A 23,354-nucleotide genomic window follows, 5' to 3' on the forward strand; every position below is an offset into this window, starting at 1 on the left:
TGTTTACTGATAATCTGCCAAATTTTGTTAACATTTGCTTACTAATTTAAATATTTAGCATGAAAACTAAAACAAACACAAAATGGTTACGAGGTCGGTCCCAGGGACCGAGCCTGTGCTGTGAAAGAGTTAATGTGGTAATGAAATACAAATAACACACTAACTATACATATGTGGTGATAAAACCATTCAGCTGAGAATAGGGTGGTGGTGTTCTGCTAGAGTAGATGACAAGATGTCCTCCACTATGTAACATTGAAGTGAGCCATCAAAATTGCAGTTCACTCCATTGATTGGGACCACTCATTCTAACTCCATGTGAATGTTGGTTCCCAGTGGCTGGATTTTGGATTTAGAGCTGAACCAGTCAACACAAGTCCTTACACATGTATTGCAGATGTCTCTATTCTCTCACTCATTTATACTCTTGTTACTCCATCTGTGTTGTGGATCACAGTTGAGGTACTTGCAGATTATTATGGTTCTTCCCTTTCTGCTACCTCTCAATGTTCTTATTATTTCAAGAATGTTACTTCACTTGGGGTGGTTCCTTTCATTTTCATTTTGAGTGTGCTGGTTTACATTACATAGACATAGGTTCTCAGATTGATTTATCAATTTCTCACATTGCTATAATGTGTTCCGTTTATAGGTCGGTGGGTACAAGATTGCATCTGGTCTCTTGAACTTGAGGTGAAGACGGTATGATTTTCATTCCTACCCCCAACAGATGGTTGGGTTTTGGGTTGTAGTTGACTTGCTGCCAGTATGATCCTCTTTCCTTCCTCCACATGGATGTCATTTCCTGTTGGCATGGTTTTGGATTGTAGTTGACTTACTGACAGTATGATCCTCATCCTGTCCCCACATGGATGACAGTTCCTGGCAGCCTGGGTTTTGGATGTAGTTGACTTGCCATGTATGGTCTGTCATGCCCTAGCCGCTCTACACCTGTCGGCACATCATTTTACTCACACCCACATTTATATATTATGGGATTGAGATGATGTACAGTGTGGTTTGGATCACTATCCAACGTATCGGATATGCTACTCCCTGTTTTTGCCCATATCTGTGACACCTTTTTCCACACTGGACGAAGAGTATACTTGGTACAGAAGTGGTGCTGTCTCCCACGTATGATCTTCGACTCTGAAGATGACTTTGGGAGTGTCCTTTGGATGATTTGGAAGGATGCTTCTTTCTTACCCTCACACGGTCCCTCCACCTGTTCAATGTGGGATTCTAACTATTTATGTGAGAAGAGGTAATGTATCATATTGGAAGTTATAATTTTCCTATACTGTAAATGTATTTCTGATGGGTAATTACCTCCTCCCATCCTTCCTCCCCACTAAAAACCGGTGCTTCCATTTTCTGCCTAAACTTAAAGTGATAGTTTGGTAGAATTCAATAGATAGAATCACGTGTGTCAAGAGAGTATGTGTGCAATCTTATTGGTGGAGGTATGTTGCATGATAATTTGCATGCGAAATTCAGTGGAATCAGTCAATTCCAGATGGTGCTTCCATTTTCTGCCTAAACTTAAAGTGATAGTTTGGTAGAATTGAATAGAATGAATCACATGTGTCAAGAGAGTATGTGTGCAATCTTATTGGTGGAGGTTTGTTGCATGATAATTTGCATGTGAAATTCAGTGGAATCAGTCAATTCGAGATGGGTGGGAGCATCAAGGCTTGTGGCATGCACATTATTTTTTGGCATATAAAGGGCAGCACTGAACAAGAATAGCTATTTATGTGAGTAGGGGTAAGTACCTCTTGGAAATACATTTTCGGTATATGAAAATCATAACTCATGAGGAATAGAATGCATTGATTCATCAGTTGTGTGCCCTTATTGTTACCGATATTTTTTGTCATAATTCTAGTAATATCTCACAAGGTACAGCCAGCTTAAGAGATTTAGATTAGTTCTAAATCCACACAGAAGGTTAACAATGCAAAATAATCCTCATAATAATTAAATAATAAAATGTAAATAATAATTGGAAAATATATTTTAAATATTTTAACTAGTGCTGTTAATGAAACTAAATTTATAGAAATAATGAATGTAACTTTACCTAGGAGACGCATAATATAACTTAGAATATCAATATATCTCAGATGAATCATTGAATATCAGAATAATAGATTAATTCGCAGAATAACAAATGCATTGTAGAATAGCAACATAAAATAATGATGATGTTTCAATATAATAATTACTTGTGCTGTACACATAATCTTGTTCAGATAATAAAGAACTGGGTTTAATGTAAATCAGTATCAGTAATAGAAGTGATGATTATTGATGAGCTTTTTTGTGATTACAAGCGGAGTATTACTAGAGAAGAGTGGTTGAAATCTACCCATAGACATATAGCACTTCTTGAAGAACATGATAATAAGTATTTAGAAAACTATCTGCTTTAAAAAAAAAGAAAAAACATCACATTAAGCTGTAATTAGAAGAAAGTGGAGTTCTTAATTGGATAGAAAATGAGTTTTTAATTTCTTAGCTTTATTTTAAAAGATTGCTTGTGGCACAAAACTGGTTGAACAATAAAATAAGAATGAATGAATATACGAGAATCATCTCATGAAGATGAACAACTTCATGAATCTAACATTTAATATTTGGGAAATTATTTACATTACATACAGACAAATTGTATAAATATTGGAAAATATGGAATGGATCACAAGAAACAACTAATTGTCACTGTTAGTCTTCCATTGGAAGAGTTCACAGATTACTTGAATACAAATTGTAGCTTGCTGAAATTCAACAATAAACAATTTCATGAATCTAAAATTTAATATGTGGGAAAATATATACATACAGACAGATTGTATAAATATTGAAAAATGTGGAATGAATCACAAGAAACAACTAACTGTCACTGTTTATCTTCCATTGGAAGAGTTAACAGATTACTTGAATACAAATTGTAGCTTGCTGAAATCCAAAGCTTGTATGGAAGCCAGTTGTTTCTGTATTATTACCTTGATTTTGATATTGTAAACTTTAAAACTGAATTAAGTTTAAATTATTTTTATCAATACAAAAACATTTTTGTTGTTATTCATGAAAATTTATGGTTTTAAATGCTTATCCTTTTTAAAATATTATCTTACAAATTGCCAAAGTATTTACACAAAGCATGTGTTCATGTGTTGTGACCTTGGTTTGATGTTGTCTGATTCATCTACAACACAAAATTGTGTCTATATAAGATATTTTATGCATTAAAAAATTTTTTAAGACCAAGTTTTATAGCTGATTTAGTATTATGAATATGAAAAAGGTGCTTCTGATTGGATGTTCTTGCATCATCAAAATTCTTATTGGTTTTTTTTCTTCTGTTTTAGTCCTTATAATTTTAACAATTTTAGAGTCCATAAGCTGGTCCTCCTGAAGTTTGGGCTAGACTCTTTAAGTTCATTATTAGTCTGTAAAGGTGTTTTTGAAATTTTATATTTGTCTAAGCTGACGTTGTTTAATTTTATGGTACTCTTGAAATGCACAATGCCTATAACAATCTTTAATAAAGTGCTTTTTCTGACAGAGCAACAATATATTTTTTCCCCATCCAGAACAACCTCTTGAAGTTTTCTTTTGGGCTCTTGGATCACCTTTTCCTCTGTAACATTTATGGATATATTTCTCTTATTGGCTACAATAACAACAACAGCTTCCACTAAGCTGCCTTTCATAACACTAGTATTTTCAAAATAACTAATTTGGCTGTTTACACTTTTAATATAATTTTCCTGTTTCAGTGGGTGAGTTTTTTGGTTTATGACTACTTTTACTGGAATACTACATATTGTAGCTGCTGTAGAAGTCTTTTCTTGCTGAGGTCAAATCAGGATATAAGCAAACACCAGCTATTGTAATGTTTATGCTATTCCAAGCAAGAATTCCAAGTTATCCATAAGCCATGTTGTTAGGTTCCATACCTATAACAAACTAAACACCAAAGTATGGATTGTGTTCTTCTTCAGTCAGATAAGCGTGTCATTGTTAAGAATGGTATTTGTAGACTGATGAATGTAAAAGGAGCAGTTATTTCTTGAACCTGAGTATCTTTAAGTGAAATAACTGTGTGAGATATTCTGTATCCTTGGTAATATGTGCAAAGGGTTCTCCTCTCCTTTTATCTCATTTTCTATAATTGGTTTATGAGTATTCCAGATCAATTTGAAAGATAAGACACTGGTGATTAGCATTCATTCCAGTTGTATATGTTGAGTTCAGTGACTTGTTCGTGCAGAAAGATAGATAGCTCCCTGTTCATTATTTCATCCTTTCATTGGTGTAAATAATCTTATACTGGACCTTATATACTTTTTGAAGTACCTTATGATCATAAGTTTTTCTCCGAGTTCATAATGAGGAAATGATCTTGTAAATTCTGTAGCTCCAGAAGTAGTTGCAAGTTTGAAGGGCGTTTGAAGAGACGTATCTTGAGATGATTGTTGCATTCCATTTAGAGCTGGAGCTAAAGATAGCGTGCTTGTTGTAACTGCAGTAGTTCTTGGTTTTTACTCCTTTGCACAAGCTGACAGAGATCCAGAAGGTCCAGTTTTAAAGGTTAATCTACTGTTGGTCTTCTGTTATTTCTTTTTTTTTTAGGGTTCGTAACATAATCCACATCTTTCTCTGCTGTGACAAGTTTAATAACTTGAGCACCTGAAAGGTGTTGTCATAAAACTGTTTTCATTATAATACTTGTCATGAATTTCCTTTGTAGGTTATTAAATTTTTCTTTAACATACTTCCAAAACATCTCAGAATTTCTATTTATGTTCTTGAAGTTTTACCTGTCATGATTTTTTTAATGCCTTCCAAAACTTCTGGTCATGTAGCTTTGTGATATGCAAGGATACCATTCATATACTTCCTTCTCATTTGGGTATAGGATATAGGTGTAAAGCTGCACCTTGTGCATGAAGGGTCAACAGCAGTGTCCTTCAGTGGTAGGTCAGGTGATATCTTGAGGTTACAACTTCCCTTATCTTTGAATGGGAATTACCAGTCAGTGGGTAATACTAGTTGCTCTGATACTGATTCAAGTAGGTAATGTGAATTATTTTATACATGATTTGGCAGAGTGTTCATGTAGAACAAACAAACAAATAAGTAACAACTGCCTACTTCAGCGTAACATACTGAGAAAGTTATGTAAGATAATGTAACTACATTTAATAAGGTATTAGTTATAGTTAAGTACAACTTGGTTCCATAATATATATTATTTATTTCAAGTTGAATGAAGTTATTTCATCATTATCATTCTCGGAAGGCTGATAACATCCATTTTGAGAGTTGAATAAAAGAACCAACATGCTGTCCAACTATAATTGAATTTTTAGAAAATTCTAAAACTTAATTCTTATGTGTAATGATTTAAATAAAATTGATAAAAATTACATTCAATAATTTGATTACGTTCACGTCGAAACAGTTGTTGCTAGTAAAGTCTCAGAAATGAGATGCGTAGAGTAGGTACATCAGAATTGATTTTATTTTTTACTGTAGTTTAGCACATACGAAATATTTGACGACTATCTTTGGTTTAGAAATTGTAACGTAACACATGCATGAGACTTGTGCGTTTAGTTTGAACGTGCGGTTACACAATATGTGGTGGTACTACATGGGGTCTACTGACTAACGAACCTTCATCAGACGAAAGTAGAAGTCTTGAAAATGAATCATGGCTTCCGCTTGGCAAACATTGGTGTTGATAGCGTATTACAAGTCCGCGAATGTTGCACGTGCAAATGATTTAGACAAAGATCTGTTTGTTATATGAATCTATAAAAACTACTCCTTGAAAATAAGAAGGTGACACACGGTCTGTATAAAGAAGCAAGCCTATTTATCCACGAATTAAATTAAGTCAGGGAGAACATAAAACGAAACAGCGAAATGTAGTAAAAAGTAAGTGAAATTATTAGTATTTTGTGTGTACATGTACATTCAAAGTGTCGTTGAAACAGTCTAGAAACCCATATACACATTTGGATTTTTTATGATTGATACGTAGACCGGAATTATTCCTTTATAATATGCTAAAGAATGTGTCATCTTTTTATCACAAAGCACGGTAATGCTTAGTGTGTAGGGATGGGCTGAGAAAAAAAAATGGCTGTCGCATTCAATATAGTACTCTATGATGCTTACAAGTAACTGCTAAAGTTGAGTTATAAGCCTTATTTCAGCACCTAATTGTCATTATCGAGTCTTTCACAGCTCGCATAACAGTAATATTATTCAGTTCTACCACACGTACTTTTGTGGAGAAATAGTAAAAAGAAAAACTAATAACAGTTTAATTTCTGGTAGCTAGATGGCAGCACAAATTGTTTTTATATAACGACCATTTGTTTTATGCAACTGACAGATCTGTGTACATGTTATTGATATCTGAGCTTTAAAACACCAGTTTCTTAATCATCAGAACAATACATTATATAGTGGTCTACGTTTTTTCAAATTTTCAGTGCTGCCGCTTCTAGCAGCTGTGTGTGTGTATGCATGGTATCATACTTCATGGAGTGGGATCTATATGATGTCCTCCCTATCAATCGACATGACTCTAGCATGTGGTGGAGTCGATTGTATACACATGTAGTTCTGTAAATATAACCTTAAAGTCAGTCCAGCGCTCTGCGGTACTTGTACTGTCCTGGAGGAACCATTCAAGCTTCACTACCCCCCCCCCCCCAGTGTAATACAAAATTAGAAAAACTGACAAAACTTATATATATTATAATTGGATTATAAAAATAAAACGTGTTCACTTATCAACCTACTTAAATAAAATTATTTTTAAAACGGTGGGGAAATAAGTAATAAAAAATTCAAAACTAAGTATCGTGTAGAGATGGCAATACCAAGAAAGAACAGAAACAAGGTAGAGATGAACACACAAAAACCATGTGCGTCCGCAGAAATTTTTCCAGGGAAGAGACAAAGTATTGTGACATTGTGAATTTAATTTCAAAAAATCATATACATATGCTGAAAGAATAACGAAAGGATTATGCTTCTCATTTTCCGGGGGGGGGGGCAAGTGTCCCTTCTCCCCCTTCTGCGGACGACTATGCACAAAACTATACAAAAATATAATTGGACCCGAGTGATAATATTAGGGGAGGGCAGTCGTAAATGAATAAAAATTGTTGGACAATCATTAAAAATGCTTTAATATATTATTTAACAATTTCATTAAATAACAAGTACCAGATAAGTGTATTGTACATACAAAAAATATGCAAAATATAAATAAAATTTTGTTATGTATTACAAAATCGTAAGTCATAACAAATTGAATAATAAGTTTCAGATAATAACCAGTATAATATATACAACTTACAGATACACAAAAAGTTGCTAACAGCCTAGTGTTTAAAATTTGCCAAAGAATTTTAATCTCCTTTCATTTCGGTTGGCTAAAATCACTTTCGCTGCTCAGATGACTACTTTCACCATACCTGTTTACACAAGACAGCGTAAACAATCGTGTGATGTGTTATAGATGACATGACATCATAGGGACAGTACATGATGATACTTACAGGCCCCCCAGTGGCACAGCGGTATGTCTGCGGACTTACAACGCTAGAAACCGGGTTTCGATACCCGTGGTGGGCAGAGCACAGATAGCCCATTGTGTAGCTTTTTGCATAATTCCAAACAAACAAACAAATGATACCTACAGTTCACTAATAGGGTACTTTTTTATAATAGGTGTTCAATATGGTTTCCTCTGGCGATAGTTGCCTTACCTAACGAAATTTTGTTTCTACAAAAAAAAAAAGGTTGAAACTTGTACGATCTAACTTAAGATCATCTCTTTTACGCTTTGGGAAAAACGTTTTATGTTTTACTTATTTACTAATTATATTGAAAATTTTCTTTTTGAATCTATTTTGGTATTTAGGGTATTCTGTTTTAGTTTTTGCTATGCTTTTAGAAACACACAAAACATTGTTAACACTCATAAATTATTATGTACAATTATAAAAAAATTGTACCATTTATTATTTTGACACAAATTTCGTGTAATTTCATAATTTAAAAACTTTCACTAAGAAAAATAAAAACCATCGCGTCAATTGTAAATTTGACTTTAAATTATAATTAGATAAAAGTCTGATAAGCCATTCCTTCCTTTATTATTTTAAGTTTGTAATCTAGAATTGTAAAATGTTTTTTTTGTTATATTTATAAACAAATAAATAAACTAGATCGCATATGTAGCTAAACATTTCTCTTGAAAGTACGTTGTGTATATTTCAAATGTTTAAATATATTAAGTTATTTTACCTTAAAAAGCAACATATTAAGTGTTTTGAATTCGAAGCTTTGGTGATTAATTTTCAGTACTAACTAAACATGTACTTCGTTAAAAATAACAGGAGTTGTAGTGATGCACAACATAAATATGCTTCGTGCAGGAAGTTCTCAAACAGCCTTGGCAAGTGTTAAGTTGATTTACTAAGAAATGACATGTATGAGGTGTGTCTTCACTGGTGGGAGGAGCTGGACCACGTGAGAGGACATTTAAGGCAGGCGCTACGTGAATGTATGTTATAACTTTTCAACGAGGTTATGAGAAAGTATTAGGCTTTGAAGTGGACTTTTGGAAATAGTAATATTTCACACCTGTACGTAAAAGAAATGGAAAATAATAGGTTCAAACTAGTGTTGGTCTGTAGTGAACTACTTTCTGTTACCTGCCATTTACGTTAAAGGAAGCTAATTAATTTTGTTAGCATTGTTCTTTAATAATCTGCTTACTTTGGTAGATGTGGGCTACATTTTAAAAGGCTGTGTTCTTCATGGGGTAATGAAATCAACATAATATTATCCTATCGATAAATAACTACAGCAGTGTTGTGGGTAACTCCAGAACGTTCAAGATGTCTTCAATCTGTGAACTAATGATGCAAAGACAAACTGCCTGATTATAACATACAACATAGGAGGAAAATCGATTTTTTTACACATAGAAATGTTTAAAAACTATAGGAGGTGCTGAAAGATGTATAGGGCAATAATAAATGACTTAAAATTCAAAACTATGACTGGAAATACAAATTTTCAGCATAATAAAAATGGAAAAGTTAGAAATGTGAAATGAGAAGCCCGGGTAACTGGAGTTAAATGTACTTTCTAGGATATCATATACAGAGATTGGTATCACTTAGAAATGAGGCACTGATGAAGACTTGTTACAGAAAAACAAATGTTTGTATTTACTCAAAGCTTGTGATATTTGGGCAACTTCAAATACCGCGGCAATTTGGCCAAATAATTATGTCAAGTGCATTTGAGGGTTATGCCTGTTAGTCAGTGTCAACGTTCACACAATATTTGACATTCGAGGAACCACCCTCTGGTCAGTATGAAACTCTTTGCTTATTGCTTAGAAAATTACTTAAGTATTCTGGTAAGTGATAAACAGCTGACTGAATGGAGATGTCTGGCGAAGATATTGAAATAGAAAAAAATGTCACTTGAGTTGCGTTGTGTCGCTTTATAAAATTCTCATGGGTGTATTTAGCTGTAATTATACGATGCTTGATTACAGTAGTGCAGTGAAGAATGATAGAATTAGAAGAGCCGGAAGGAAGAAAAGTGGGCATGAACGAAGGAGGATTAATTCAGATTTTTACTTTTGGCTGATCGATTCCTGAGTGACTGTATTCGTGTCAGATCTGATATAGGTGCGATGAGGTCTCTGACATCATTTTCAGCGTGGAGGTAAAATAATCTTATGGTTCATTCGGAATGCGGCAGTTTTTTATCTCGAATATGTGAGCGATAAAAATTACTTTTTCAAAAGCTTGTAGTTTTTTCAGGCGTATATGATTTTACGTAATTTATGGTGATTTGACGTGAGGCCCTTAAAGCTAAAGGTACTCCTTAGACTGGTGTAGAAGAGTCTTAGAGATATAAAAAATATGTCTTGACTGACATTTGACAGTAAAGCTAGACATAGATTCCAGTGGTCGAAATGTGTGATCAAAATCAGATGGGGGGGGGGGGCATTGTTGAATGAATAATCCATCATATCGAATTGGAGGAGTAATCATCATACTAGAAAGTCAACAGTTAAAAAGCCATTTTAAAATTAAGAATTGAAAGGTAAGGTTTTAGACAGATAACTGGTATAACAACGCTGAAAATTGGACAAAAATAGTCAAAAAAGTAGTCTTAGAAGCGACTGATAGGATAAAACGGCAATGAAGAAGACGTAGTGGGTAATGAATGTATCCCCCATATACGTTTTAGGAATATCTTAAACTTTTTTTTCGAATTTTTAAATTCGAATTTAGATTTTTTTCTTAACTGAAGGAAATCCTGTTCTTTCACAGTATGCAACGTTTTTTTTTTTTTTTTTTTTCACATATGTGTTTTTTCTGCACTGAAGAATTTGTTGAATCCACCACTGCAATAAACATATATAGTATACCGGATTTCAAAAGCACTTTTGTCTAAAGTTTGACATACCGGTATTTATCGGTCGTACCTGATACGACAGTGGATCATTATCACAAGAAGTCTGGTGGTTAGGGCGCTCGACTCGCAATTTGCGAATTGCGAGTTTGAATCCCCGTTACCAAACTTGTTCGCCCTTTGAGCCGTCGGGACGTTATAACGTTTTGGCTCAACCCACTATTCGTTGGTAAAAGAGTAGCTGAAGAGTTAGCAGTTGGTGGTATTGACTAGATGCCTTCCATGTAGTCTATCACTGCTAAATTAGGGACGATTAGCGCAGGTAGCCTTCGAGTAGTTTTCGCGAAATTTATAACAAACTAAACCATCACCACATGTCCCCCGGTGGGTCAGCGGCAAATCTACGGACTTAAAACGCAAAAATCCGGGGTTTGTTTCCTCGCGGTGGACAGAGTGCAAATAGTCCATTGTTTAGTTTTCTACTAATAAAACATAAACATTTACCACAGCCTGGAATAGCTGATATCTTGGAGGTAGTACACTAATTAGGAGAACAGTATTATATAACTTTAATATCGTGAGTCGTTTAAGTAAAGATTTTTCTCATAATTCTTTCGCTCAGTTTTTGTTCATAAGCCTATCTAGTACTTTACCTTATTAGTTTGATTATGTAGTCAGCTATAAGTTGAATAATGTAGTATTTTATGTGTTTTTGGCGTACGTACAGTTTTCTAACCATCTACAGATCACTTCTGTTTTGTTCTGCCATCTAGTTATACATAGAATTAATATGTCCAATTAAATTGAGACTTTGCTTTTTAAACTTACCTGAACCTTGAATGTCATATTTTTACTGCTTTCAGATAATTGTCATGTGACAGATATCTATTCAGTTACATGTCAACATCCTTGTAATATAATATATGGCCATACTTGTGAAGTAGATTAAACTCTGTGAAGCCAGCTTAAATCTGGAATGACCTGTCTTTAAGATTTCAAATTACAGATCATGTACATGTTCAGTGTTATTATTTGGTCTGTCATATTTTAACTAAAGAAGTAACTTCCTGAGATGTACTTCGATGCTTTTTGATGTAGCTAGATGAATCCGGAGTGATTTTTCTTTGAGACAGGCCATGTTATGATCATGTATACTCCATACACATACACAATTAGTAAGTTCAGACTGTGTGTGAAGTCAACTTGAACCTGGTGTGGTCTGTTTTAAGAGGTATTTCGAAAATTAAACTAGCTTTGTACTTTTTAATCTTATTATCTAGTGTCCTATATGTAGATATTAAATCATATATGAACACAACAACAACATAAAAGGTAGTAAAGAAAAGTCATTCTTTGTATGTATACGCATGCGCACGTATTACGAAGGCTGGGTAGGTCGTACTTTTGATTTCGAATCTCGGATATATATATGTACCTGTTTATCTAATCATGGTACAATGTTTTGTAATCAAGTGCCAGCTTGATTTATATTTCAAGTACCCGTGAGTCAAGCACCGTTTGTTTTATTGAAATATTACCAATATTGTAACGGGGCATTATATAATTAATAGATTACTCGAAACAGTCAGTGACTTACGTGAAAGAATGAAAGAATAGCACTGGAAGAAGTGTGACATAATCACCTAGAAATACGGTATTTATAAACACTGTCAGTAAAATATCCTTTTATCGTTCAGTTTTCAAGCTGCTTCATGTAGACCATAAATAGTTTAGAGATTATGAGTTTAGTAAGAGTGTGTGTCTTCGCAGTATGACTTGCAAAACACCTGCAATAAAGGTTCGTGTTGCTGTGGGCAACACGGCTAACTCATTCCTTCCTAAAATATACCTGCTTTTAACCTATTTAATACGTCATCTTCCAAAAGATGGTGTGTTATAAGCGTTAAAGATACTGGATAAATATTTATACTTAAATATCTTCCAGTACCCTATGCTGTGACTACTAATACATTTTACAAATTTATCACTAAACACTAAGACTAAAATATCCTTCAGGTTTGCCGACCACACCGTCTGACAGCTATTCAACTACATTTATTAAGAAAGCATTATATGTAAGGTTGTTTGCTGTGACGTCAGCAAGATGAGTGCTTCTCTCCTGTATGAGTTTCGTGCGTTAGATTATATAGCTTTCTGATTTAACTTGTGTACGCTGGGTTTCCATCTCGACCACATGTGTGCAGAAATCTTATGCAAGTTGTAACTGGCTTTTACCTACATTTTTTATTTAGAGCCTCAATATTTATATTAGCAAATAAGACTGTTAAGTTCAGAGAGAAAGTAAATATTACTATTTGATTTTTTTTTGTTGTTGTTGTTAAAGTTAATGTCTTTGAAAAATACAGGTTTCGGAAATGAGTTTGCCAGTAATCAAGAAGAAGAGATAGCTCTTTGAAAGGTTACAATTTCCATCTTTTGGTGTCATAATCTATAGACAGTGTTCTGCTAAGAAAACTATTTTATGGGTTATACACTGGCCAACTCCTGACCTAATAATTATGTTTGAAAATCGTGTAGAGATATAATGGTAACACAAATTGTGGATTTTTAACGGATAACTGCTTGTTTTATGGAAGAAGAAGAAGAAGCTGGATTTGAGAATGTTATAACTATGCTAGTAGATGCTGATGCCATAAGAATGTGGTTGTTGGCTTCAAGAGGTAAACAAGTCTTAAAATAAGTGAAAAATGATCTAAACATGATATATCATATACATTTTTATTCAAACTTTTCAGTATATAAGAAGGAAGATTTAAGCTTAGCAGGATTTAACTTAGACTTTAGTTTTACTTCGTCATATAAGTTTAATATTTAAAGTGTTAACATGGCTACCTCAGGAAATGTTCATCTGCCTTTACGAAAGACAAAGATTTTTAATATGAACTTTTATCCGTTTAGAAATTGGAATGATGTGTATATTATTCATATCATGCTTTAAGCATAATAGAAATAATCGAACTTGGAAATTATGAAAGTGTTTTTTTTTAAAGCCTTAATAGTTATTTCTGTATAAGCATGGCATATGTTAAGTCTGTTGTTACTGCAGTCAAATATATTAAACAAATTAAAAACAACAACACGCGAAAAGCAAACATAGCTTTTAATCTCTCTTTGTAAATAATTGATTCAGTATACGTTTAGCTGTGAACTTTTTAGCTTATTTAGATAGGCGAATTAATTTCCGATGATTTGCAGTTAGCTCAGGCAAGAGTTACTGATTTTGAGCGCCGTGAAGTTAGAATGACAGTTGATATTTGTGACATTCGCCGGTACAAATGGAAGAACTTGGTGACATTCAAAGTGAGAGGATGCAATGTTTTAGGGCTAAATGAACGAATTTCATTATTTCTAAATGTCACGAATATTTAATATCGGTCCAACTTTAGACCGATCAAATTTTGTTAGTGTAGCGAGCTCCTGCTAATCAGTGTTGCGAAAATGTTAATCCAAATAGAATTAGAAGATACTTATCCAGACAATTAAATGTAATTCTGAAGTACTTAGTTATCAAAATGTGACATGTAAACTGAATAAGAAGGCATCTGCATTTATAAAACTAATAAATAATTCTCTTTGCTAACGAAGGAATTGTACAGGAAAAGATAAATATACAGTGGATTCAATTTACCAACAAGTTTTTAAGGATTGACGACCAAATTATTTATAATTAATTAAAAAAGAAGTACAGCCACAAAGAAGAACACATAGTATGTATACATGTGTATATGAGTTTGTGTGTGTGTGTGTGTGTGTGTGTTTATTATTGTAAGCTATATTTTTATTTTTTTAATTTAGATGTTTATTTGATGGAACTAATCGTGATGATGACATAATGAACTAGAAGTTTTTATGGCAAATAGGAGACGAGAATGATATAAATTACAGAGTGAGTGAATCAGTGATATTAACGAGTAATCAGTTAATTAGTAACTTAGACAGTGAGAGTTATTTCGTCTGTTTGTCTGCAATTCATTTATTCAGTAAGCATATTTGTTACCGATCCACTAGAGATGAAAATCTTTAAGTAGGTTTGTTTTTGTGTTAGATGTAAATTAGTATCCCCGTCCCACCAAACATGCTCGCCCATTCAGCCGTAGGAGCGTTATAATGTGACGGTCAATCCCATTATTCGTTGGTAAAAGAGTAGCCCAAGAGTTGGCGGTGGGTTGTGATGTTTAGCTGTCTTACACTGCTAAATTGGGATGGCTAGCCCTCGTGTGGCTTTGCGCGAAATTTAAAAACAAACAAACAAATGAACTAATTTGTTAGTTTTATGTGGACTAGACTTGGCATTATTTTAATCAAATAATAAAAAAGCCTATCAGCGATATAGACTAAAATTCAACTTTCAAGTTGACAACCAGTCGCGAAACAGGCGGGGTCAAAACTTTGTTGGAAATGATGAAACAATTAAAAGAAGAAAGAGACAAAAATGAAAAGAAGATTATGAAGGAAGACGCTGAAAATTAAAATAAGACGAAGAAGAAAGACACAGAAATTCAAGAGAGACGTTAAAAGAGAAACGAAATATTTAAAGAAGAATTCAGAACAAAAATATATCGATTAAAGACAAGATCGATGTAGCTGTTAAAAATGTACAAAGGGATTACACCAATAATATTCAAGAAGTACAGATCTATTTTTGGTTAGTTACTTGTAAGAATGTATTGATGTATTTTTTGAGGCTAGATGTTAAAAATGTACAAAGGGATTACACCAATAATATTCAAGAAGTACAGATCTATTTTTGGTTAGTTACTTGTAAGTATGTATTGATGTATTTTTTGAGGCTAGCTGTTAAAAATGTACAAAGGGATTACAACAATAATATTCAAGAAGTACAGATCTATTTTTGGTTAGTTACTTGTAAGAATGTATTGATGTATTTTTTGACGAGGCAAACCCCTTTTTTGTTTATGTTGACGTAAAAAATTGTTGACTAGGCGAACTTGTTTTGTTTAGCTACTAGTATATGTTGATGTATAATGTGTTGAAAGGGCAATCCTTTTTTTTTTTTACTTAGCGACTGTATGTGTTGAATTAAGTGTTGTTTACTGGGTGATTGTCTTTTGTTTAGCTAATAGTGTATGTTGATGGGTCAAACCCTTTTTTAACTGCTGTATATTTCACATAAAATTCGTTGATTTGGGCGATTTTGTTTTGTTTGGTTGTTTTTTTTTTCATTTAGAAAACTACTAACAATGCGATCCTATTTTACTTAACTACTTAAGGGTCGAATACCTTATATCGAAACGATTTTTAATATGCAAATCAGTACGTCACGTGACACTCGCAGCCATAACAGATCACGGTGAAACGACATTTATCAGAAGTACATTTTGTTATTGGGATTCGTAGGCAGTGTGATGTCAGTGAAAGGTGGACGATTTTGGGAAGTTTATACAACAACCCATTGTGATGCAAAAATATCATATACTCAGAATATAAAAATGTGTTCAGCTCAGAGATTTAGAACTTCCAATATGGAGGTTTCCCTTGCAATTGACCCACACTGGTAGGTCAGCTGTAAGTTTACGGACTTACAACGTCAAAACCTGGGGTTCAATTCCACATGGTGGACAGAGCACAGGTATCTCATTGAAATCAACAACATCACCTCTTGTACTCACTGGCATTGGAAAACAAAGGAATGTGGGTCAACATGTGGCACTGTGAATATTCAGAAAGAGATCTGCAACAAGTACGCAACTGTGGTAACCAAAGTGCGTCATATTGTACCAGTTGAGAAACCATTGAACACATCGTACACGTGACCTAGGCGAGTCTACACAACATATTCAAGAAAGTTTTCTGTTTGGAAATGAATGGTATGGGTTCATCGAAATACGGCTTTCAGTCATATATCTCGTTCAACTGTCGCATGCCTCAAGCAGCAGTAAAATGAAACTGGTATGCATGAAAGACTTGCCATGGAGCTATTAATATTGGTGTTCCATTTCACTGTTAGTGAGAAGTAGGTGTTTACAGGTGCCTTTACCACATGTTCTATATATTATTTAATCATGTTAGTAGCTGTTTTTTCCCCCTTCTAATACTGTGTTAAACATTGTAAGTTGGGTTTTAAAATAATGAAAATACTAATATTTGTATTAGGAGGTTACAGTTTTGCATATTATACTGTATAAAGCTTCAAGGCACATATGCATAAGCTAGATTTTAAATCATTCCCACAAATCAAACACCGAAATGATAGACGTTAAAATCTAACATGTCTAATGTCACTACATAGGCCTTAATGTGTTAATTAGATCTAGTTTCTAGATCTGTATCTTCTTTATAACACAATATAAATTGTTGAATTGATACAACTATAGGCACCTAATCAAGTCTGCATAGGTAGGTAAAGGCCAAATTGACTAATGTTAGGGCTAGGCCTGAATGTTAGTGTGTGGTAAGAAGCAAATGGAGCTATACATGTAACAGTTAGATCTAATAGATATAGTGTAGACCTAATGATAATCTAGTTTTCTAAAGATTAAACAGAATATGTATTCAGTACTAGATCTAGAGGTATATTAGTGTCACTTATTTTTTAATGAAATCAGCCAATTTTCCTATAGGCTATCCTATGGCTATAGGCATATTTCTAAATATAAAATGTGAAGAAATTCTACTTGGACTTGAAATATTCACTCAGTTGTATTTGTAGGATGTTGATGTAGGTCTAATAATAGATTCTACCTTTTTCATTAATTAATGTTTATCTGCCATGCAAGCAATGTTATGTTAGCACAAATTATACCAAGGCTTAGGGCTAACATGATCTCTCATTATACTTCTATATGCTTATGCCAGTTATGGAAAGAAAGCGATAAATCAGCACCGAATTTTTACTGAAATAATATAATATGTTAAAAATCACACCAACAAATTTTTAACTTAATCTTTTATTAGGTCTACAACATAACTAAAAATTATCCATAAATTTATGAGATGTCAAACACATATGGGCATCTTCATTAATTGAAAAATCAGGTTTTTGTGAATCAGCACATTTCATGGACAGTCTCTGTGTAAATATATTTGGCTAAAATATTCTAAAATAATGCAAAGCCTAACTATGTATTGGACATCAAGCGCTGTCAAACCAAGTATGAGCCGTCATATACGGCATCAGTCTAAAGGCAGTTTTTTTTCAAACTATGCCTACATCTAGCGAGGAATTCCCTATGAAATTCTAAGAATCTTGCTAAAGCAAGCTTCTCATATTGAATAACAAAATTATAATAATGCATAATAATGTGTATGCTACAATAAAAATGAGTATTGTTAATAAATAAAAATAATAATAATTAATATAAAATAAATCTCAATAGAAATTTTATGATACATATTATGTAATACATTTGAGTACTGAATATAATGTTAAAAGACCAACATAAAATAATCAAATGAACATTATTTGTATTGTGTATTTAATTTTTATTTCCATTCCTTTGCATGTTTTCAAAATGCTGGTTCAGTGTAATTTTAAAACAAAATGTTTTTCAAATCAGAACTTTCAGAAATATTTAAAAAATGATTCACAACGTAGTAAAGCAAGATGTAAATCATGCCAAAGTTCATTTAACATCAGCAGCATGGGAGAAGCAGCTTTGTGCAATCATGTGTCAAACAAGAAACATGCAGAAAATATTAAGACATTGAAAACAATATCAAGCAACAGTACTGATCTCTGCATCTTTTTCAAACTACCTGAACAGAAAGTCTAACATTGTGACTACCACCAGTTCAACATCCAGCACCCAGTCATTTGTTTTGTCTGCTGATGTTTTAAGATCAGAAGTTTTAAGGACTTTGAGAACTACTGACAACCATTCAAATGAAAGGATGACAAAACTTTACAAAGAGTATGTTCCTTAATAGTGAAATTTCAAAAAAGTTTTCATGTGGAGAAGACAAAACATCATACTTACCTATACATGGACTACTGCCATATTTCATTTCCATACTGAAACAAGTCCATCAAGAAGAAACAATTGTGGCATTTGCTTGCTTTTGGAATGAAAAAACTGTCCACATAAGTTACATCAAATCAGAGTTCATAGGACATGTTACTGTCACTGACCTATTTGGCAAACTGTTCCTTGTCATCACATTGCAGATATCCACGGATGGTCCCAGTGTTAACTGGAAATTACATGAAGTGTTATCAACTGATGCTAATAAACCCAATCCAAAAGGCCCCTACTGCAAATTGGGACTTGTGGTTTACACCCGATTCACAATCTGTGTGAAGCAGCTGAGTAGGAATTTGAAGAAACTTTGTCAAATTTCTACTGTTTGTTCAAAGATTCTTCAGCAAAAGCTGATAACTTCAAAAATAAGACTAGATGCTTGGACCTTTTACCAAAGTTTGTTAACACTGATGGCTGGAGAACATTAGTGTTGTGGAAAAGTGCTTATCATTGTTACCTCATCTTAAACATGTGAGTGTACAGAAAAACTAACCAAAATTAAAGTCATATGACAGTATTCATGAAGCTGTTAATTCCTATCTCTTCATCCTCAAAGCACAGTTTTTTCTCTCAGTTGCTTGAGAAATTGAACCTTTTCTCAAGGAATTCCAGGATGAGAAATCAGTGTTACATTTTATGGCTGCAGATTTCTTTGGTCTTTTCTAAGGGATTGTTGAAAAGATTTGTCACAAAGAAAGTCCTTAATAATTTAAAGAAGGCTTCAAAATTGGTGATAAATATTTGCTATGCTTTAAACTTTAATGTAGGCTGTTGTTGTGAAAATTATCGAGAAGACCTCTTAACTTGTAGTTTGGACATGATGTTGTAAAATGGATCTTCCAGGGTTGTTATGCTTTTATCATCTTGTCTAAAAAGTCTGGTAAATGCAGGCAGAGTGGAAGAAAGGGACTGTGACAGTATTCTCAGGCAGTAAAAAGAATTTCACATTTTTCACGACATTCAAGAGCTCATTTGTGTCAGAAAGAGCAAAACAGACTGAATACTTTATACTTCTATCCCCTGTCAAACAAGAAACAATTAAAAATGTTTTGGAGAGTTAGGAAACTCTTCTTTCTGTGTCTCATGGACAGGCCAGTGTCAAAAGGTGCTTTTCTTTAAATAAATTAACTATTACAAAAAAACAAAAATGTCTGTCCCTTTTTAACTGACCATATTAGACATGCTGGGGGTGTCCTGAATGTAAACATAACTACATAAATACTTACCTTTGTTGGAAATACAAGACAAAGGTATAGGACATACTCAGAAGAGGGGAAGTTCAGAAAGCAGAAGCCACAGAAAGGTGACAAGAGAAAGATTGAAGAAACTGAATTGAAACTGAAAGATCTCAAACGTAATAAAATCAGCCTTAAGCCTGATAATAAGCAGCTTCTTTCATCAGCTGATGAAAACTCTGATAAAGCTGGATAGAAAAGAAACTTTAGCCTCTTCACAGTGGTCAATTCCATAAGGAGAGTTGTAAGAGAGAAGGAAGAATCCTTGAAGGCTCTCACAATAAAAATTGGACAAAAATTATCAAACAAGAAATGCTGAAACACTTTAAATTTGACTTTTGTATTTTCAAATAATTATGTTATATTTGAACACTGCTAGATTAGCAGTACAAATATTACTGCCTTTTCACCATATAAAATATTATTTACCAATATTTGTATAATACTTACATTTGAAAACATATGTCCTGATGCAGTTTCTTGTATAATACACATGAAATGGTCTTTAAATTTTTAAGAATGGTCATTGAAAAGTCACGAGGTTTCATTTTTCATAGGTGTAACAACTCTGTTTCAGTATTTCGTTTTTCTCTAATAAAAATATTTATTGAATATTTATTTTTGATTTGACCTATAACTCTTGTAGTGTAATGTTTGGCTTTGATTTGTTTTTGAACAAAAAATTACTATTACTTGTAGAATTAATTATACATTACTTTACAGTAAATTCTTGAAAACTAGTATTGTCAAATTATTTGTGTATGGCCAACAGATTATTAAGATTTTTATATCTCAATCTGTGACTCGTCTTTCAACCAGTAAAATAAATCATTGTATAAAGCTCAAAACATAGTTATAACATGATCCATTTCTGTTGCAACTAAATAAGATTTAACAAAATAAGCTTATTTATCTTCTAGTTCCTTCTTAACAAAACATTTCTTTAGAGTAGAGTATTATTTTCTTAATGATTTTTTTTGTCATAAAATAGTTGTAAGATTAATATGTAATTGAAAATTATCTTGTGTCAAATTAAAAAGTGTCTTGGAAAAATCTTAAGCTCAGTTTTATTGTTTTGTTTAGAAGCTGTATACAGCTATTTTTTTGTGAGAAGAAACTGATAGATATTTTGTGTTACATGAATTTTTCTTTCCTTTGAGTAGTCTCATGTGGAGGTCGCTTAAGCCAGATGACCAAGGCATACAATGATATTGAAGCCGTGACTAAGCTATTAGAGGAGGTAAGACTTTGTTTACAATCAGCCATAGATATTCTTTAATTGGTTATTAGACTAGATGCAGTATTTCAACCAGGAAATTTTAAATGGCTTTATCAAACTGCTGATTTTATATGTGGCACAAGCGTGTTACTTGAATTGACAGAATACCATGGTTATTAGTGCTAAATACACAAAAAGCCACATTAACCAATTTAAATTATCCAAAATAAAGTAGAAAAAAATTGAAGAGAAAACACCACATGTACAACTTAAAGTAACTTTATAATTTCTAGAATTTTTGTTACCTAAATACTCTAAATTCTATAGGTACATTTCCACAAAATCATATGATTTATTAGTTAGGGTCTGCATTACTTAAGTTTGTGAGAGTAGCAATTTACTCATGAGAACTAAATGAGTAGATTGTCTTTTTCTCAAGAGTAAATTGATGATATTTGAATTGATATTCCACTTCAATCTTCTTAACTTTCTAGAAAGAGGGAGACCTTGAATTAGCAGCTCGTATTGGTCAGACTCTGCTTGATAAAAACAAAGATCTTCAACAGAAGAATGAACAGCTGGAGCATGACCTTACTATAGCTAATGAAAATGTAAGTGAATTTTTTGTTTATTATATTGGTTATATTACAAATTGTGTGTGTTCTACTCTTAATGGTAATGATTAACAACTAAATGTACTGTTATCATCATGATACAAAATTGTAAGTATATCTTATTATTTCCATGCTGTGTGCTTCACTAATTCATTAGCTAAGTGATATACTAAAATATTTTTGTCTTTGCTTACATATTTTAATAACATTTGGAAACTGTAATATACCAAAGAATTGATGTCTTTGCTGACTCAAGTGATGTTTGTACCTCTATATAAATTGTTGTTTTTTTAAGTAAAACTAAGAATATTTTAACACTTCTGAGATATATGTCTAGAGCTTGAAATGTCCCCTGAAGTTAACCAGATGTGAAACTATATGAAAAAGAAGTATGTGAAATGAAACTAAACAGAATATGTTAAAAAATAATGAAAAAAGAGAACAAAAACTTTTTTTAGCTTTAAATAGTAATTTCAACAGATGCAGCATGAAGGATAGATCGTGGATTGTTAATAGAATAATCAAATAACATAGAAATACATGACTGTCATGGGATGTATGACAGCAAATGGTGCACAGTGAGGGGAAGGGTGTTGGAACCAGTTTACTGGTTTGAGTTATGTATACAGTAAAAGCTCATTAATTATTTGTAACAAACTAATTTGTGCAGATCTGAGTCATCCATTTATTCAAATTATTAATTTTAAATACAATGGACACTGTTAATGGCATGCATTATTGATAATCGAATGTAAGGGTTCAAAACTAATAAGGGTGGGCATGCAACTAATAAACAAAAAGCAGTTGTGTCTACAATAAAATTATCAGTTTATTAATCTATACATCATCAATAATTACACAAACTGTTTGATCAAAATACCACTTTATTGTCTTTAAATACATCATTTTGTTCAACTCAGTTAAATACTTACAGAATACAAAATGGTATTGATAAAATATCAAACAAATCACTTTCCAAAGAAGGATGTAATCATAGTATGCTTTTGAACTGAAATTTTTTCTTTTAAAGCTTCTCAGCAAATTTAAGCAAATAACATGCTATGTGATTATCTTCACATAAATCACTGTTTTGTTCAAACTCTGTGATGCCTTTAAAGCTAGGTCATGCTTTATTCAAACTGACTTGCTTGACTGGTTGATCATTTTTGATGTCAGATTCACTATCACCACACTTTTCAAGAGACATGATGGAAATGATATTTTCATATGAAATTCTTGACCAGTTGGTTCTGGTGAATCGTTGAGCCACTGATCAGCTGATATAGCATCATTACTAATGAAGATTAAGGTATGAATTGCATAAGCAATCTCATTAAAAAACTTCTGATATCTCTAGGTTGTGGAAAAATCTTGACATGCTTGAAGCAATTTTTGATAGTTTCCATAGTAACATTGGACTAGGGGAAATTTAGCATTTGTAAAGCCTTGCAGAAGTTTACAGTTTGTGGACCATTATTTCAATACATTTTGTGTACTTTATAATCAGCTGATGGTGGTAGTTAGCTTTGAATGATCTGGTTATGCCAAAATCAATAGGCCTAGTGTTTATTGGCAAGTAGTACAATTTTGCATTAGACAGCTCTTGGTCTGGAGCCAGCACGACTAGCAGAATTGTTCACAAGAAGAATATTTTTTCTCTTTGAATGCATCCTTTTGTTCAGATTCTCCAGCCATTCTGAGAACAATACTGACATCATGCAGGCTTTCTTAATCCACTTTTATCTTGCATGGACAGCAGGGCATCAAATGTGAGTTAAGGTCGTTCTCAGAAAAATTGTTGTAA

General features: G+C 33.0%; 1 protein-coding gene across 7 annotated transcripts in view; it reads left to right on the forward strand.

The window, feature by feature from the left end:
• LOC106459250 (trafficking kinesin-binding protein 1-like) overlaps positions 1-23,354 on the forward strand; it is a 74,071-nt gene that overhangs the window by 13,681 nt on the left and 37,036 nt on the right. Inside the window, exons 1-3 of one of the 7 annotated variants that reach the window (XM_022385704.1) lie at positions 5,537-5,955; positions 20,881-20,957; positions 21,431-21,547. In XM_022385704.1, coding sequence (XP_022241412.1) covers positions 20,907-20,957; positions 21,431-21,547 — 168 coding nt within the window. In that variant the 5' untranslated portion in view covers positions 5,537-5,955; positions 20,881-20,906. Of the gene's footprint in view, positions 1-5,536; positions 5,956-9,630; positions 9,787-12,117; positions 12,137-13,062; positions 13,164-14,370; positions 14,390-16,458; positions 16,478-20,880; positions 20,958-21,430; positions 21,548-23,354 lie in introns of those variants that run through there. The other 6 variants (XM_022385705.1, XM_022385707.1, XM_022385702.1 and 3 more) reach the window with 6 other exon arrangements.

This window comes from Limulus polyphemus, unplaced genomic scaffold (assembly GCF_000517525.1).
Source record: "Limulus polyphemus unplaced genomic scaffold, Limulus_polyphemus-2.1.2 Scaffold581, whole genome shotgun sequence".
Classification (NCBI taxonomy): domain Eukaryota; kingdom Metazoa; phylum Arthropoda; class Merostomata; order Xiphosura; family Limulidae; genus Limulus; species Limulus polyphemus.